At 35.9% G+C, this 18,584-nt stretch overlaps 2 protein-coding genes across 4 annotated transcripts in view; both read right to left on the bottom strand.

Moving 5' to 3' along the window:
• Nucleotides 1-6,337, bottom strand: part of RhoGAP93B (MyTH4 and RhoGAP_KIAA1688 domain-containing protein RhoGAP93B) — a 30,774-nt gene extending 24,437 nt beyond the window's left edge. For 2 of the 3 annotated variants that reach the window (XM_019050444.2, XM_019050461.2), the window contains exons 1-5: nt 5,955-6,335; nt 3,950-4,051; nt 2,488-2,626; nt 1,807-1,989; nt 848-987 (exon numbers count right to left, since the gene is read on the bottom strand). In XM_019050444.2, coding sequence (XP_018905989.1) covers nt 848-987; nt 1,807-1,989; nt 2,488-2,626; nt 3,950-4,051; nt 5,955-5,968 — 578 coding nt within the window. In that variant the 5' untranslated portion in view covers nt 5,969-6,335. Of the gene's footprint in view, nt 1-847; nt 988-1,806; nt 1,990-2,487; nt 2,627-3,949; nt 4,052-5,954 lie in introns of all 3 variants that reach the window. The other variant, XM_019050452.2, reaches the window with a different exon arrangement.
• Nucleotides 6,338-7,825: 1,488 nt separating this feature from the next.
• LOC109036314 (WD repeat-containing protein 13) lies at nt 7,826-18,387 on the bottom strand. Its single transcript, XM_072299687.1, has 10 exons — nt 17,963-18,387; nt 17,063-17,118; nt 16,415-16,537; nt 15,228-15,413; nt 14,088-14,241; nt 12,939-13,105; nt 11,888-12,031; nt 11,491-11,666; nt 10,844-10,968; nt 7,826-9,742 (listed from the first exon to the last, which is right to left on the bottom strand). Exons 1-10 carry the CDS (start codon nt 18,033-18,035, stop codon nt 9,534-9,536), a joined length of 1,413 nt encoding a protein of 470 aa, XP_072155788.1. The 5' UTR covers nt 18,036-18,387; the 3' UTR covers nt 7,826-9,533.
• Nucleotides 18,388-18,584: the final 197 nt, after the last annotated feature.

Below are 18,584 nucleotides of genomic sequence, written 5' to 3'. Positions count from 1 at the left end.
TGACCTTGGCAAACAATAGCATTCTAATGGCTATTGTAAGCAAATGGTCAGCTTGAGACATTGTTGATCCTGGTTTTAGAGTTTCAAAAGTGAAAATAATTAATTTTCAAAATCAGGAATTGCCATCGATTAAGTGGTTTCGACAGTTAGGGTTCTCTTATTTACTCCTGCACCAATGATACAGAAGCAGCAGAGCTCTTTTTCACATTACAGTGGATTTGGTCAGGCTCAAAATCTTGAGTTAATTGCTGAAAACGCTGTAAACTTCTACGCTTTCATGGTTTATCCTACCGTTATCTTTTCTGAAAGAAGTTTTGAGAGGGCTTCAGTATATTTCGTCAATTTTTCAGAATTCTAGGACTTAGTTGCCAGTACAAAATAATAGATTAAAAAAAAAAAATAAATAAAAGGTTGGAAAAAAATCAAGAGCATTCAAACACTTTTATGTTCCTGCACAAACTATTGAGAGAAACATGTTAAGATAAACAGCAATTAAAAATGGAAAATACTGTGAATAGACAGAGTAGTTCTTTGGTAAAAAGCCTTCCAATGCTACTGAAACTAGGTAATTTTGTGGTTACCAAATTGGTGTGGTACTAAAATGAGTACATTCGTTTTGTTGAGTTGAAGAAATGCATTAAAGCTTAAATGAAAATTCAGCAACATAACATGGTTTGTTTGAAAAACTCTTGTATATACACAAGAAATGCACCAATTTGAACAGTTTTAGCAGCATTGCAAGGCTGATCCAACTTTCCAGCCAAGAGCTCCTCGTTCTCATGTTATTTCACTAATGGATTTTTTTAAAGACAGTTCAGTCTGAGATGAAGTAATATTATTACTGTACCTATGGTTATGACTATGATGATGATGGTGGTGATGGTGGTGGTGGGACCGCCGCGGTGATATTGGAGATGTTTGCGTTTCTGTGCTTTTTGCCTCCCGTATGGACGCTATCCTATCAATGACACAACTGTCATTCTTCTCCTATAAAATAAAGACAGATAACATATGCATTGATGAATAAATAATAGGGAGACAAAAAAAAGGGAGGAGGTCATAACCTCCATAACACGTGTTCCAGAGAAGAGCAGAGCAGAGGAGAGGGTTGGGCCAAATACAGTCCTCTTTGTGTATAAAGCCTCAGCTTCTATGTTCAGGGAAAAACCTTGCAGGCAAGTCGACTATGGGTTCGGGAATTGACCGAAAGCCTCAATCATGAGAAAACCTGCAAATGGGACATCAATCCTTCTATCTGACTGAAACTGCAGGAAAAACAGTGGGCAAAATGTTTCCCGCCCTGCTCACCTAGACAAGTAAAAGGTGATCTTGTGTGTGCTTGTCTCCTCTTGAGGATTTCATGCCACGGAGACAACAGTCAATTCCTCATCAACGAGTTTTCTTGCTAGTGAGGTTTGGACCCAACTTTCATGGCCGAGCAAGCTCAAAGCAGAGAAAACCTACTCTCGAGGCCTGGTCATGACATACTGTATTATTTTAATCAATCAAAGATTTTGTAGAAAGTTAAACCTATCAAAGTGTTGACTCTCAAATTTTTCTTGTGGAATTAAAAACTGTGCTCCTCATTAAGATGAAAAGTCTAATAATGCTTCATACTGATTACAATCAAGAATGAAAAAGATTAATTTTTCCTACATCTCTCTTTGGATAAACTTACTTGTCAACAACCAAGGACAAATGCCCGTCGAAGTTGAAAATTTAAAACTACATACCATGGAATCTTGCGAATCGGGCGAAATTCATCCGAGTGTAAAGTATGATTAGAAATATGATTATTATACTCACGCTATTGGATGTTTTTGTAGGACTAATGTGAGTGAGAGGAATTCGCATGTTAGTTGCTGTTGATGATTGTGCCGCTGAATACCTTCCTGGCGTTTGGGTTGCGACCGATTCTTTGCATTTTTTGTTTTCACTTGCATTCTTTTCAAATTCATCGGTTGATGGCTCAGTATTTTGTTTGATAGTCTAGAACAAAACAAAGTATATAGTTCCTGAATCAGATTGTTCATTCTTTTAAAAAAAAAACTGAAAAAGCCATGCCTCTTTAAAGGTATATGGACGCATAAAACAATAAAGTCTATCCAAATCGAAAGATTTAAGGCAGAGCATATCCATTTAAAAGATAGAAGTTTAGATGCTGGGTTGGCAAAATGTGACACTCAAGCCTTAGTATAAATGGAGGACAAAGCAGTTAGGTGACATTACTCAGCCTACGGTAGATAGAGGTTTTTTTTTTTTTTTTTTTTTTTTTTTTTCCGAAAATTTTAAGTAAATTCTTTTTTTTCATAATGCACCACCAAGCAAGAATTGCACTATGCAAAAGAAGTATCTGAAGAGGATCTTTCAAAAATGAAGCAATGCCTGTTTTTAATTTGATGAGTCCGCAAGAAAGGATCTCAATTGTTGAAAGAAGTATAAAACAATCAATTCAAAGCACAAAGTTGGTAAACAGTGATCAAGTACCTGTAATTTGGCTAAAGGAATAATATCACAATTCTGGGGACAATGCCAGACAGTTTTCAAGGACGCTGCATTGTAGTAGTAAAACCTACTAGTTTTCTGGTCAAATAACTCCCACCATTGGTTGTTATCAGTCTTCTTACTGGAAAAAAAAAACACACAAAAATTTAGAACAAAAAAAAGGTTTGACAATTTCAAAAGATCACAAAATTCCAGATGCAATTTCAGAAAAAGGAAAAAATAAAAACAATATTCTACATTCAAAATGCATTAGGGTATAACTAAATAATTAAAATTTAAAATATTTAAATATATTTTCATGGGTAATTATTAGGGCTGACATCAAATTATGTAGCCAAGTTAGAGATAGTGGACAAAAGGTTCTAATACCTTGATTAGGACAGATAAATTGGACTCCATTTTGCAATAAGATACTACTTACTTACTATGTATAGGGAAAAATTTTAGAGACAAAATAATATGTGCTAAAAGATTCCCTGTGCAGACAAGTGCTTTTAGGGATAAGCCTAAAATAGTAGTTTTCAATTGCAAACATGTGGTCAAACTATGAATATCAAACCAAACGAAGAAATCCTCTCTCTAAACAGCAACAAACTTAATTTCGCCTGCCTCCTCAGAAAATCAAGAGGAAATATTTTCCACAAAAAATTGTTCTATCCCATACCGACACAAATTAAAAAATTATAATATTAACTTCTCATTACGTTTCAAACTGCCTTCACCTGCCATAAAAATAAAGGAATATCTGTTGAAATTTTGCTACATATGAATGAGCTTGCTTTCTCATCAACTCATGACTGTGGTTCAGAAATTTAATGGAATGGATTACCAATCTAGATAAAGGAAGTTAATGAATGTTTCCACTTGAGTATTCCCGGCATACCCAAATAAATTCTCATTAGAGTCATAGTAGTGTACAGAATCAATTGTCCAACAAACTTCATAATCAAACTTAGAGTCCACTCTTTCTTAGTTTTCTTTTTAGATAATTATTGCTCAAATCTACTGAACCAAATATCGTGATCAATTAACCAAGGATCTTTTAATTGATACAAAGTAACCGATTAACACAAGTACACAAAAAAAGCCTGAATAATTTAACTTAAAAAAAAAAAAAAAAAACACAAGAAAAATGTGTAACCAAAGCTAAAAAACAACAAAACATGAAGCCTGCGATGTTTTGGGGTAGTTTCAACTTCAACCTCCTCCTCAACCAGGAAACAAAAATGTATAAAAAATTACAAAAATCAAAATACCTGGACCCCCATTTCGTGACGAAAGGAGGTGAGATTATCATAGAGGCTGTTTTGTTGTTTTTTAGTCTTGGTTACCCGTTCTTCTCGTGTTTTTTTTTTGTTTTTTTTTTAAAAAAAATATTAAAAAACCAATTAACTAATCTGACTTAAAATGCTGTGCTCAGCCAATAATGAAAGAATATACTCACACTTTAACACCCACAGGAGGATCCCAGACACACTCTCCTGTGGTTAAATTTGCATACATGCGTTCATTTGTTTTGGGTTCGATAATCTCAACCCATTCCACTCTGTGAACAAAGATCCAAACACACGAAAATTAGACACATGGCTAAAAAATTGCCGAACACTTTCCCATTGTTAGTATAGAAAGAAGGCTGGGAAACTCATCATCATCAAGGCACCTTTCCAAATACTTGGTTGATGATCCTTGTTGGACTGTAATAATTTCAGCTTTAAGAAACGTACTTAAATTTGCAGGATTATGGTTGCGACAGAATTTAGAAAATGAAATTCCCTGACTTTTCCCAGACACATTTTGGTGAAATTCCTGGACAATTATAGATATGTCAGATGACAGAAAAGAGACGGTTTAAAATAGTTTCAACGCAAAATCTGTTATTCGAAACGTCAAACCCATTCTGGAAAGCAATTAAAGGTCCTGACATTTCCAGGTTTTCCATGAATTTTTAAAATTCCCTGCCATTTCCCAGTTTTGACCATGGCAACCCTGAATAGTACGGAATCCACACTGTTCTGTAGGGTACTGACAACTGAAGATTCCTGCATGCCCAAATTGAAGTTCAATGTCGAAGTAAACTTGTCCATTTCCATTGCGTTCTTCTGTTTGCAAACGCAACTCAGTGGTTTCATCGACCTCCTGAGATCGTAAGAGCGTTTGGTACAAACGTTGGGCCATTATACACCATTATTCTGACAGAGCCCAACAACGCTGACTAAGTATTTAGAATTGGGTAATTCCATTTCTAAACGGTCCCGAACAGATTACTTCCACAACATAGCTATGGACTTACTGTCACCCTTGTGATGGTTCCTGAGGGTCCTGCAGGAAAAGTTTAGTATCAAGGGGAGTTCAGAGGCCGCCTCCATCAGAAAAATATGTCCCTTAAGAGGAAGTTTATCCTAATTTTTGTCAACTCTTCCCTGAGTACAAAAATCTTACTTAAAGAACAAAAATTGAAAATTCTAAGAGCACCCCCCTCCCCTCCCCCCCAGCAAAATTAGCCACCCCTTGTCAACTACCTACATAACTTGCCCTGTAAATCTGGGAATAAATTCATCTCGTACAAAAGTTCTAAGCTTTGTTGAGGAAAGTTTACTTAGTAAGTGTCATTCCTTACTCTTATCACTGTGTATCAGTGCAGTAAGGAGAAAATACACAAGTTCGGTGCACGTACAGTAAAGCATCACAGGAAGAAGTAAGTCTTACATTGAGATACAACAATTATCCTTCGGACAAACCTTCTAGGGACACTTTTAGGATTGGGGACTCTAGTTTGATTCCGATTGACTTAGAGCTACTTGTGAGGTTCCCAGAGACTTTCGATCCAGACAATGTTAGTTGCCATGCAGCTTCTTAGCTCCTGACGGTAAACATGGAAGCACTAGGGATTACAAGTGCTAACGGAGCAAATGCTCAGCTATAATCGAGAACTTTCACAAAATGTGCAACAGGGCTTGGGAAATTCTGCTTTTGAATTTTAAACATTTGACAGCCAAAGTTTGAGGTTAGAAAAGGCTGAACGCGAAGGCGACAAAAGTTTGAGATCCCTTCAAACTTGTTAAGTCAATTCTCCTCCTGATGTAAAGTTGAAAGGAGAGATTCCTCTCGAGACAGAGTCCAGAGGCTTTTAGTAGGAGGCATAGGACATAAACAGAAGAGAGGAGAAAGCTAGGTCTATGGACGGTAGACAAGTAAACATTACTATAAACTCAATTGAGACAAGCTAGTAACTCCTGAACATGCTAGAATTTTTAGTGATTTTCAGGAGCAGAAGTGAAAGAGACAACTGCTGAGGCTACAGTTAACAGTTGAGGAGGTTAATTGGAAAGCTTAGAAAATTATCAATTGGAGATGCCAACAAAATGGGCAAGGCCTTGTCCAGCAGAGGGGCTAGTTTTCGACCCTAGTATACACACATAGATTTTAGAGGACTAAAACTGAGCGCGTACCTTTCGGACGCCATCGATCTCGCATTTGAATGATCAACCGCCAAAGAGATAATTACACTTGTAAATTAGCACGTATTTACACTGCACAAATAACGCCATTCTTGCACAAATCACGAAAGTTTATCAAATCCCGTTTCATCCCATAAAATATTCCTGTCTATTCCCGACTGATTCCGGAAACCGATGCGATTTCCGAACTTCCGCGAACAGGGTGGCCACGGAGGATAAACACAAATTTTGAAATCGCGCTCTCATCTTCTGGGAGCGAAAGTTGGTTCAGAACGAGGATTTTCGCGATAAAAGAGCTGTAATTAAGCGTAAACTATATTTTGATAAATATCTTAGAGTTGATCTGGAGGCAGGTTACCGTAAAGTTTGAACTTGGCATTGAACTCGTCAATCCAGTTGCGCGCGCTGCAGCAATCCTGTTCGAAAGTGCATGCTTGCATTTTGACGTTGCCAAATTAGCTTCCTAACTGCAGTAAATCTGAGAAAGGTCCTGTTAGTTAGCAACAATTTGACACCGGTGCATGAACTTTCATCATGAGGCATTATAATGCATGCATAGGTCCAGGCGATGATGAAACTTCAAGGCTTGCGAAGTATCGTACGCGCATATTTGCACGAAAGCTAGGAGCGGGTTCCCCTAGCCCCTTCCACGAATTAAACACCGCACCGTGTAGGTGTGTGTGAATGTCACCAGCGAACAATGCAAGTAATAAAGGTCGGCATGTATTTTGAGATCATTCTTTCCCTGCTTGATGACTGAATGCTCTAACTTCCAGTCCATAATTTCGCTTTCATTGTGCTCATGCCCTCTTCATCAGGAACGAGGCTGCCCGGGAAACAGAGTGCAACCCTCCCTCCCCCTTCTGTCCAATTCAAATTTTTCGCCCCCCCCCCTCCCCAATGAAAACTCTTCGTGGATGGCCTAATTTGGTGGACATTTTGTTTCGTGGGTTTCAAAATTTCTCCTTCTTTTTTCTTTGAAGGGAAACGGACCATCCTAACTATGATTGAAATTTTCCCAAGGTAATCTTAACACTGAAAGGAAAATACTGGAAACATAATTTCAAAAAATTAAGTTGATGGGTTTTTCAATTGAAAAATGAACTTTATTAATGAAAAATAGATGTAAATATCATGGCCAGAGTTCAAAACCACAAGTCTTCATTGACTAGAGAATTTGCAGGAGTCTAAAATTTGATGAATTGCGTGTTTAAGTGGAAACTACTGAGTGAACTGAACACGATGATACCCTATTGGTTCATGAATTGAACAATTAATGAAGAGAGTTTGACAAAATAATCTAATCTGCTAAAATACATGTGCTTAAATGGGAAATGCGGCAAGATGACATCACTAGGTGGTGCATTTTCTCACTTTTAAATCTATTTTTATACTATATCCCATATCAGAAAAAAATTATAAAAAATACTGTGAAGTCAGCTCTTTAAGCACTTTCAGATGAAGCAATAAAAAATTTGCATGCAAATTCTCCATTGTTTCAAAATTTCTGCTCCTATTTTATTTTTACAGAGAGAAACAAGCTAATTTTGTAGCTTAAAATTCATACCTACAGAACATTCCTCTGCCATATGTAAGAAAAATCAAGGAAGTTTTTAAGAAATTATGTTACCAGTTTCTGAAAGTAAAAATGAAGTGTGACGGGAAATCTGCAATGTTGCAAATAAAGATATGTTATTTTGCACTTTTGCTATCGATATCTAGTAGGTATATGAAGAGTTCAGTGGTAAAATTTTGACAATGGCAATCTCATGGAAAGTTCCACTAATGAAAAACCCAAATGCAGCAATAAAATGAAAAAATAAGGGTTCGATGGACAAAGACATTCAAACATTCTACAGTCGTTAAAATTTATATAAAATATATTTTATAAAATTGAGAGGTACAATAAAAGAATCAACAATGAAAAATATAGTTGACATAAAAAATTGACAAAAATTAAAAAACAACAACTGAGATTTGATAAAACATGTTTTATCTTATAAACAATGAAGAAGCTGTTGGTTTCAGTGAGGTGAAGTTAAAATAAAGGATTTTTGACTTTTGTGATGAGGCACGTAAAGTTAAGTATCAATGGCTAAAGTGTGAGACCATGTATCTCCGTATGCGACATTGCAGACTTCCTATCATACTTTAATTTCTCTTTATAAAACTAGTGAAGTTAGTTTCTTGAAAATTTCCTTGCTGTTTCATCTCTATTGATAGAATATGCTGTATAAATTTCAAACTATAAAACTGGCTTATCTCTTTATGAAAAAAATAAAATAGTAGTGGAAATTTTGAAACACTGCAATGGAGATACGTCTTTTTGCACTTCGGCCATCGAAATAAGTGAAGGGTTGAGTGGAGGATTTTAGAATCTCCCTAATGTAAATAGAGATGCAAAAATCGCAAAATGTTTCTGGAAAATTTTCTTTCGAATTTTGTAAAATCATTAGGAAGTTTCAACAGAATACATGCGTTCGTTCTTCTAACAGCTAGTGAAATATAAAATGAGATTTTGGAACTTGACAACCCAGAGCTGCCAGCACCCTATACCCAGTGTTTCCATTGAAAAGGGTTAAAAGTATTGCCAGCATCTGGACCAACAAACTAATACTCACGGACGATAAGTATATAAAAATCGAAGTTCCTTTTTCCCCCCAGAAACATTCAGAAACGTTTTTCATTTGCTATTTCTTTTTCACAAATGTCAATAAAATTTGTGGGAAAAAAAAGATAAAAACATGAGCAGAAACTTACAACATCGCAATTTATAAGACTCATTTTTCAACTTTAACTATCAATATTTAACATAAAATGAAGTCATATTAAACTCCAGATTTGTTGACATGGAAGCTTTTAGCGAATTGGAAGTTGCACTTCAAAAATACAAAAAAAAGGATCAAAATGCAAGTGAGTTTCATAACATTGCTCCTTAAAATACTCTGTGTCTGGTTAAAAAGAAAAACTACTGCAGTTAAAGTTCCATTAAAACTATAGACATGGAGGGCAATGAAATTGAAAAACGCTAAATTGAAACAACAGATTTATCAAATTGATATGTATGTGGACAAAACAGACATGCTTGAAATGGGTTGATGAAAAATATATATGCAGAAGTGGAAGGAGGTAGAAAAGGAGGTGTTGAAAGATCTTTCTAAAAACTGATTCTGGATGGTATCATAGATAGAGAAATTTCTCGTTAATAACAGATCAGTTTCTCATAACTCAAGTGCCAGTAATGAAATCCTGAATCTTAAGTGGTCCAAAAGTATGTTGCATTTTGACCAATCAGAGAGCTCAAAAATTAACGGACTAAAAACCGTCAGTTGGACGTCATCACTTGACTCACACAAAACAAAAAAAAACCCCTCATCAGTTAATTAAAGGGTTCAGACCTCATTTCCTAGGAAAGTGTAAATTGACTGCCCTAACAGTTACACATAAGCGCTCCATCCATAATCATCGGCACAATAAAAATGGGGAATTGGAATTGGAAAAATAAAGAATTAACTCATCAAACTTAATACTGAGAGTCATTGGAAGTTTTCAAAAATGCAGGACAGTTCTCTAACTTGCATCTATTGCTTTTGAACTAGGTTTTTCTCGTGACCAGATTATCACCAATCCTTGCTGATCCGATGTAGCTAACAGAGATTCATCATAGTTGAAACTCACTCCGAGAACGGGGCATGCATGTCCTTGCAGCTTATTTACCACTGGCTTGCTTTCTCTTTCTATATCCAGAAAGTAGACACAGGAGTCTTCACTCCCTGTTACTGGAAAAGAAAAACGAATAAAAGTTAATATTTATCAGAAGCATGTTGATGGCTGGGGGAAAAAAATGCGTACCTCTAATCGCGATAGTTAAAGACTATAGAACGATTTTCCTTGAAATTTCTTGAAAACTTTTTTCATTCATCTCCAGAAATATTTATAGAAAATTGCAAGGCATTATTTTGGGTGGTTTTCTTTTAAAAAATGAAACATAATCAGAAATTATCGAGCATATTATTATTATTATTATTGGCAGATAGCAATGTTCTCAGCTGCGCTGCCGTTTGCTCAGATAGCCACTGGTCTGAGAACCAAGTACAACTAGTCTTTCAAGGGCCTTTCTTCCAGACACCTCCTCGATTGTTTATTTTGGAGGTGAATGAATTTTGGAAGATAATGGGCCTGTTGCATGCAAGAGATACAGCCGCGCAAATAGACTTTATAGAGGTTAAATGACACGAAAATTACAATGGTCACATTAAAAAAGTCTGAAATACACTCCTTACTGCGCAATTTGGGTTGTTAGAAGCGCGCTTTTTCAAATTTCCCGCGTCTGGGGGCAGTTTTCTAATCACCGGAAACGAGCAAACGGCGGGCTCGGTGATTTCCGGAAGATGCCGAGTTGTTGTTGTTGTTGTTGTTGTTATTTTTTCCTTCAGTTTGTTCACAAATGCAACGTGATCTCTTATAGTGGTGCATATACGCTTTATGCGGTCACCAAATCGATCAACTTTTAAATATCCAACGCAATCCTTCTACATTTCATTTCACGATATCACGAGCTCCGATTTTTAGGTTATGTTGTCAGTTTTAGTTGACCGGAAATAGCCGCGAGTTGCCGTTAATTGTTTCCGTAAAAAAACTGCCCCCCGACGCGGGAAATTTGAAAAAGCGCGCTTCTAACAACGCAAATTGCGCGGTAAGGAGTGTATTTCAGACTTTTTTAATGTGACCATCGTAATTTTCATGTCATTTAACCTCTAAAAAGTCTATTCGCATGGCTGTATCTCTTGCATGCACCAGGCCCATTCCTCTTCAACCTGGCAAAAAATATGGGAAAAATGACAGTGCTGGTCAATTTTATGAAGAAAAGTCAATCTTACCTACGCATGCACCTTGTCTGAAAGACATGATTGGACAAAAAGTAGATCGGACCATACAAGATGGATTTTTGTGACGAGTGGAGAATTTCTTCCTCAGTTTTAGCATGCCATCTTGACTGCTTACTCTGAAAAAATAAATAATTTTGTTAAAAATTGCTGAATAATTTAGAGATTGAGGAGACAAACTTCTTAGTAGGGAAAATCTGTAGTGAAGTTCTTACATAGAAAAAACTAAAGAAGACTATTGAAAATTCCTTTTTCATATTAAGCATTCAGACTACAAGTTTTTTATACGATTTCACTTTCAGTCTTAATGTCCAGTCAAAAAAGCTGTTTTTGAGCTTAATCCGTTTCATGCTGAAATTTACTTCCATGCTTTGGCTAAGACTGGCGGCAAATATATTGTCTACAAATGAAATGTCAGAAACACCAATCCACTTGAAAGCTCCACAAGCATTCTTGAAAAGTTATTGAGAATACGAACTTAGGTTGTCCTTACTGCGGGGCTAGAATATAGTAAGGCAACTTTGAAACAAAGCAATAAACATCAAATCATGGGTGGCGGTAGCCACCTCTGGACAAAGTCTAATATTTTATACAAGCTGATTAGAGAATGATACAAAAACTAATACCAAAATGAAACTTACCTAAAAAGACAAACTACATTTGCAGCACAATTGACGAGGAGCGTTGGGTCTCTTGCTTCTCGACTAATCCATGCTCGCCAGCTTAAACATGTTATCGGGCAGTTTTCAGCAACCACTATTCTTTTGCCTTTGTTTATCCTGCCTGTCCTATCACAGATTAGAGATGTGATCACACCCTGAAAACATGAGAAACATAACGGATCAAAAAACACTTAAAGAGAAGCGATTGAGGTGAAAATTTTTGTGGCTGAAATCTGGTTTCCTGGGTTTGGTCAATATGCAAAAGCGCATATTGACCAAATATTGACTCATGCTTACAACTAGGTCAAACAAACCAACTAGAAAAACCTAGCTTTGTGAGCTCTTGGTTTAGAGAGGGGTAAAAAAACATTCATACCTTGTCATTTCCAGCCCATAACAATCGGCCACTTGCATCAAATGTGAGGCAAAGAATTCTACCCTCAACTTTGGTTGCCGCGCCGCGAACATAAATTCCTGTTGAAACATTTGCGACAGACACTAGACCACTGTTATTTCCAATCTGAGGAAGATAGATTAAGGCTCATACTTCATGAAGAGGAAAAGCTAGATGTTACTAAATGTTTAACGATAACTTAATTGTAAAAACAAGAGTAGGTTTGTTACTTAATAAGTCTTTCCTCTTTTATCCTCTCAAAAGTGTAACAGATAATTTTCAAGAGAAGGGGGGCTTATTTTAGGACCGAAAAATACAGGTTTTGGGGGTTTCTATTTATGGGCAGGAGAGGGGGATTATTTTTATAATGATTCTTTAAAATAGTTCCAGAGTACTAACGCACTGCACTGCTGAAATCTAACTCCAAGGTAAGTTATTATTTTCAAAGTATGGCAGTTAGTTCAGTTTCCACACTTATAAACCTTAGAATCATACTCATTCTTTGGATGTGAAGAATTAGAAATAAGCTTTGGGTGTCGAAAAGTACAGGCTTAAAATTGATAATGGTCTTTATTAAAATGATCCAAGAGTCTAAAAGATATTTGCAATGCCAGCACCGTCGTCTAGTGGCACTCAAGGTTTGACTGAGTGCAACAATGATGCTGGGCTGCCATTATGCATAGATACCAAAAAACCAATACCTTCCTCTAGGGGGTATTGCTGAAATTATTTACTGGACATGGTAGTCAAAAATAAACAACTGCCAATTTATCTAACGTAAGTTCTCCCTACAATCCTCAGGTTAAAACTTTCCCTAAAACTTCGAAGAATTTTTTCAGTAAATCACAAACTGCCCATAGCCTACTTCCAGACTCTTTGAACATGATTATAAAAGTCAAAACAAGACAAAAAGCTCCTAAAACAAAGATATCTCTTCGACTAGACTGTTTACTGAAGATTCACCTCCAACAAACATCACGATAAAAACACTATAATTCAACCTGGTGGTGATTGTACTCGAATAAAAGGATACTACTACTAAATTATTATTCATAGGATGGAAAAGGCATGACAAAATGCTATGGTTTGAAGGCTCAGGAATGGTCCTTAAAGAGATTTTATGAGACACATCGTACAGGACTAGCGTTGCATCCACAGAGCAGCTCACCAAGAGATCATTCGATTCCGACCAATCGAAACCTGTATCAAAGGCAGAACAATAAATTAGATAAAAAAAATGCCGAGAGAACAAAAAAATATGAGTTAATAGAGGATAAAATATTTTGGAGCTTTGAGGAGTGAGAAACTATTCACTCACCACGTGAATTAACACCTAAATTTAACACTGGGAAGAAATATGTTTATGCAATTTTCAGAGGAAAAACAGACCTGAAAACATGGAGGCTAATTTTTAAGAAAACCATATTTTGCCTACATGGATCCGAAAATGGGAATTTGAGTCCTGACTTGTAACTACTCTCTAGCACTCAAAAAAAAACGTTCCAGGCAGTAAAGTTTATTTCTGCGCTCAACAGAGACACAAAATTGTAAAAATTGTAAATATGTTACTTAAAACCTTAAAATTCATACTATTTAAAATTGTAATAGACATATTTTGAGCCCTGAACACTGCATGAAGAAACTTCAATTATCTTTTACTCCAAACTGTGGTTTTTCATGCATGAATTTCACACCATCATAACTTCTACTCAGTTTGACACTTCCAGGCATTCAACACATGGAGATAATAAAAAAATACCCTTTCAATGAACAAAAGAAAATGTAATGTTGAATGCTTTTTGGAAACTCATTGATTCCTATACTTTAATTAAACAGACATAAGTGCGTCAATGGTCTTTTGCCATTCTTCTTCAACAAGCTACAAAGTCCGTTTAAATTAGGGTAGAGGAATTAATGAGTCTTCCAAAAGCGTGTGACTTTATATTTAGTTATGATAATATTACTTGTTTGTAAATTAATCCTTTTTAACACTACTGTTTCAATCGTTTCATTCTGGGGCTAACATTTAAATTTTTAGTCAAACAACAAATCCTATTTCTAGCTCATTCACAAAATCATTCATCTTTATAAAGGAATTAATAATTTTGTACCTAAAATAAGCTAGAAATTTTAACTCCTTTTCGAATAATGCAAGTTAGAGACAATTTAAAGGGCAAATTACCAGTAACAGCAGACTTATGTTCTTTGAAAATATTTTCGACGATCGGGGGAGAAGCGGTGACATTGCAAATTGAAACCGTTCCATCATACGATGCACAAGCCAGTTTTGATCTATCGTTGTGGGCAAAAGCAAGCATCGTCACTGCAGCTCGATGCTTTGAACAGAAAAAAAAGAGCATATGTTAGAGTAATCTTTCCGTTAATTTCAACTTATGTGTAATTTTTAAAAGGTGCTTTGAATTATCTTAAACGCCATGTTGCATCGATTTTACTCTTAATTCACAGCAGAGAGCCTTTCACAATCTTGCAATAAATATTCGTGAAATAACACTGACAGGGTGAAATTTTTCCTGTAAGTAGATAACTGATAAGAAAGGGAGGCTTGTGGAGTTGCAATATCTCTGCTGTAATAAGTTGAAATGACAGAACTCGCAATATTAGATACGGCTTTGAAGGTGTTGCCCTATACAGTGGAGCTAACCTTCTATTGGCTACCAATTAGGATATTTGTGACCAATCATTGTAAAAAGGATCTTAGTGCACAGCAGAAAATTTTTTAAGGAAACTAATCAAGCTGAGTTGGGAAATCAGTATTTAATTTTTCTGTTGCGAATACCTTCCGATATCACAAATAATTAGTTCTAAACAGTTCACTTCATTAATTTTCAAATGCAGGGCAAATAGTTGCCTTAGAATATGATAATTTTGAGCCTCGCACATGGCAGATAATGTAAAAACTATACAGGAATTTTTTTCAAAAATACATTTTTGGAATTCCTAAATCAAAGTTGTCATGACTGAAATTTGACTCAACATTTTTCCAAGTTTTTTATAAAAAAATATCCCAAAAATACTCTTTTGAACAGTGCCACCTAAGATGCAGTTCTGAGTTTTTTGTAGCTATGATCTTTCTTCCTGCTAATAATTCTATTACATTATTTTTAGATCTTATCATCGTACCAAATTGAGTGGTAGAGTATCCTACATTGAGACAAATGTCATATCTTGTTTACAACTCTCATCAATAGTACCATCTAGATGCATGCACTAACCTATTACTGATTTGAGGCTAATCAGAGATGAATTTTACGTCATAGTGTAGGATGAACAAGCTCTAGCAAAATTTGAAAAGTGATACTACCTGGTCAAAAATATGGTGTACGCCAACGAAGGCATAATTTTCTGCAATCGTGTTATCCCCAACAATGGCACGGGATGCCTCAGCTTGGTGAGTTGGAATAACATTTGAGCTTGAGTCTGAGGGTGGTGATGCAAAATAGAGACTATCCCATGTGAGCACATAGTTGTTTTCTGGAGTATCGCTTATCTGAGGAAAAATAATAGAAATACATTCAAAATGAAAACAAATGAGAATTGACTTTACAGACCATTACTTTCAAATCGATGAACTAAGTGAGAAATCATGTACCTCCTTTGCCACTTCTTCTCCTAACAACCAGGGCATGACCTTATTTGTCAGGCAATCCAGTGGGTATAAAGCACATCAACTCACATAGATATAAAAAATGTAAAAATCGTTATGATAAAGGACTCATCAAATCAATAAAAACAGCAATCCAGCTTTACTTTCTTTGTGGTGTTTTAAAATCTCCACTATAATGAATAACATTTTTTTTTTATTTTTTCTAAGAGAAACAAGCTGTCTTCTGGCTTGAAATTTATACAAAATATTCTGCTACAAATTCTCAGGCACAAGTACCTAGGTTTAGGGAATGTTTTTTTTTTTTTGCATAATTATTCTTAATGTATGAAATTGATGCTTAGAATTCTGATTTGCTACGTTGAAGAAAAACATTACATGAGCATTCAAAGCACGTTTATTTTAATAAAATACTCAAGTATTCTAGAAAAAATCATGAATATTTTAACTTGGAATTTTTTAATATTCTATGGTACAAATTAAGGATGGAAATGGATCTTTCTAAATAGTAAAATTTTAAAGCAACGAGTACACCCAGTTGTCAATTACATAAACTCAGAGCTTCCTCACTATTTCAACTATCATAGAAAACTGGATATTTCCCTCTGATGACATATGAATTTTTTTAAAATCAAGAGACTGGATAAAAAAGAGTGAACTCAAAGTTAGTGTAATTGACAATTGGGTGTACCCATTGCTCTTTAGTCGAGCACAAATAAAATACCCTGATAATATCCAAGAAAAACAGCCACAAAATTTAAAACAAGGGGAGCAAGAAAGTAAGATACGTACATTCATAAGTCATCAAGAGAAAATATCCAGTTTTCTATGATAGTTGAAATGCACCCCAAGATAAATAAAAAGGAGAAATTAGAATTAATACTTACATAGCTCACTCTACTACTGCTTCGGGCACTGATACTTCGACTTGTGCTAATGGAATCTACATTGTAACGTTGCTGCAAAAGTTGAGTTCTTAGTTTCAAATACTGGCTTCTTAAACCATTCTCCTGAAATGAATAAGTAATACAGAGAAAGAATATAATCTTAATTAATTTACTAAAATATGTCATTTTCCTTTTCATGACAGTTTTCTTTACTTCGAATTTGAAGAAAAATGGAGATAGAAGGACTTCATAAATTAAAGATGCCAACAATGCCATAAGGTCGGAGGTTATTTAAACGATGACTAGAAAATGGTAATTAATAGATCTCACCTTCTGTGCATTTGCAAAAAGTTATGGAAAATTTTCTCCCACAACACTGGGCTCCTTTACACAGATGCGAGCGCATTTAAAGTAGCAATGTTTGCTGCTTTACTTGTAATTTTGAAATGAATCATCCTGCCATCCCAGGGAACCCTCAGCAGTAGTGCAAAGCAAATAGTTTTAAAGGGATAGTGGAAATGTTCACTCCTCAACCCATAATTACAAACAAAAAAAAGTTGTGGGTAAAAACACTTCAATGATTCAGCAATCACTAAATGATGGCTGCGAAGACCTCATAATGGATAATTATTAAGAGGATGTACTTACATCTGGTCTGGAATAATCTCGGAGAAGTTGGTTTCTTCTACGAATATACAAGGTTCCTGGAAGTAAGCAATGGAAAATTAATTAAAATGTCACGAGAACTTTCTTGCAAAAGTGACTACATATGAACGTATTTTTGTTACACGGAACTAAGCGCCAATTTGAGTTCCTTTGACGGATTTTAGAATACCAGATAGTGCATTCTGTCAAACAGAACTAAGCGCCATGGAAAAGCATTGCGAGTATAGGACGGAATGAGCATCGCGTTCCGCAACATACGCCAATCCAAGCCCCTCTCTCCCTTCCTCCCCCTATGGCGCTTAGTTCCGTTTGATAGAAATACGTCCATATATGATGTAGCATATAAAAATTTAAAACTCATCCAAACTTCTCTGAAAATAGCATATTTGCGTAGCGTTTCCTTTTTTGAGCTTTACCTGCTAGTTAAGCAGTCAATGAATTTTTACACACCATACAAGTTTCAACACAAACGAAAGTTTGATTTTTGTTTTCACATGCAAAGAGCAAGTTTTGCTCAAGTGTAGGGGAGACACGTTCATGGATTGTCCTCAATTTTAAGGAGTTTTCATGTCTGCCTTCGGTTAATTAGATAGCCGCTGAAAGACAATGCCTCGAGAGCCTAAATATTACACTACTCAAATAGCTCAGTACGTGCGCAGACCCTCTCCACTTGTGGAAGGTTCTTTACAAGACTTCAGCAGCATAATCTCATATCCGTGGACTACCTACATCTTCTACGTTATCAGCAAGTAGGTCCTCGTGCAACAATTAAACCGACATTTAATTTCATTAGAGCCTTATGCATAAAACTGAATCAATATTTAACTTTACACTCAGTGGAACAAAAGTAAAGATTCTCAATGAGAAATAATTATAACTTACTGAAATTTGGATGATTTTGGGCTCTGTGTGCATTGAACTTAGCGTCAATGACGAATGCTTGCTGCTGCCACATTGAGGAATGACATGAACAAAATCAATAGAGACTGAAGTGTTTTAAATTCTTAAAAAAGATGGAAAAGTTCATTGGAGACAATCTGTGGCTTAAACCGCTTTTAGTGATGTGACATTCTCACTGGTCAGTGTCAGTCAACTGATGGGTTGCCCAAGAGACTCTGAGTGCGTTCTGTAGACACTGAAAACCATACTTGAAAGACAGGAGAAAAAAACACTAAAACACTGAGAATAAGAATAGTTACACCACAAAAAATAAAGTGAAGATCTAGGTTTTGCCATTCGAAAGCCACTTTAAAAAACGTTTCTGTCATACATGTTCAATCTTTACGATGTTTACGTTTTCAAACAGCTGATTTTGTTGTTCTCCCAGTGATCAACTGGAGAGAACTTTCCTTTCACTCTGGGCTATTTAATCAATGTAAAATCTCGAAAAATCTCGATCGCTAGTGAGATTCTCCTCTGTTCTCTTGTAAAAAATCGCTTGAAAAAGCGATTTTTTGTATGTGTGAGTGCGCTCCCATAAGATCTGATGTAACCGCTTATTGTA

This window comes from Bemisia tabaci, chromosome 4 (assembly GCF_918797505.1).
Source record: "Bemisia tabaci chromosome 4, PGI_BMITA_v3".
In the NCBI taxonomy this organism is placed as follows: domain Eukaryota; kingdom Metazoa; phylum Arthropoda; class Insecta; order Hemiptera; family Aleyrodidae; genus Bemisia; species Bemisia tabaci.
Note: the sequence above shows the minus strand (reverse complement) of the source record. Positions and strands in the feature narration are given on the sequence as shown.

Excerpts from the sequence above, each read along its gene's own strand:
- LOC109036314 (XM_072299687.1), bottom strand. The coding sequence starts at position 18,035 with ATGTGGCAGCAGCAAGCATTCGTCATTGACGCTAAGTTCAATGCACAC. Across the intron at positions 17,119-17,962 it reads CCAAAATCATCCAAATTTCA|GAACCTTGTATATTCGTAGA; the intron begins GTAAGTTATAAT and ends GCTTACTTCCAG. Across the intron at positions 10,969-11,490 it reads AATGTAGTTTGTCTTTTTAG|AGTAAGCAGTCAAGATGGCA; the intron begins GTAAGTTTCATT and ends TTATTTTTTCAG.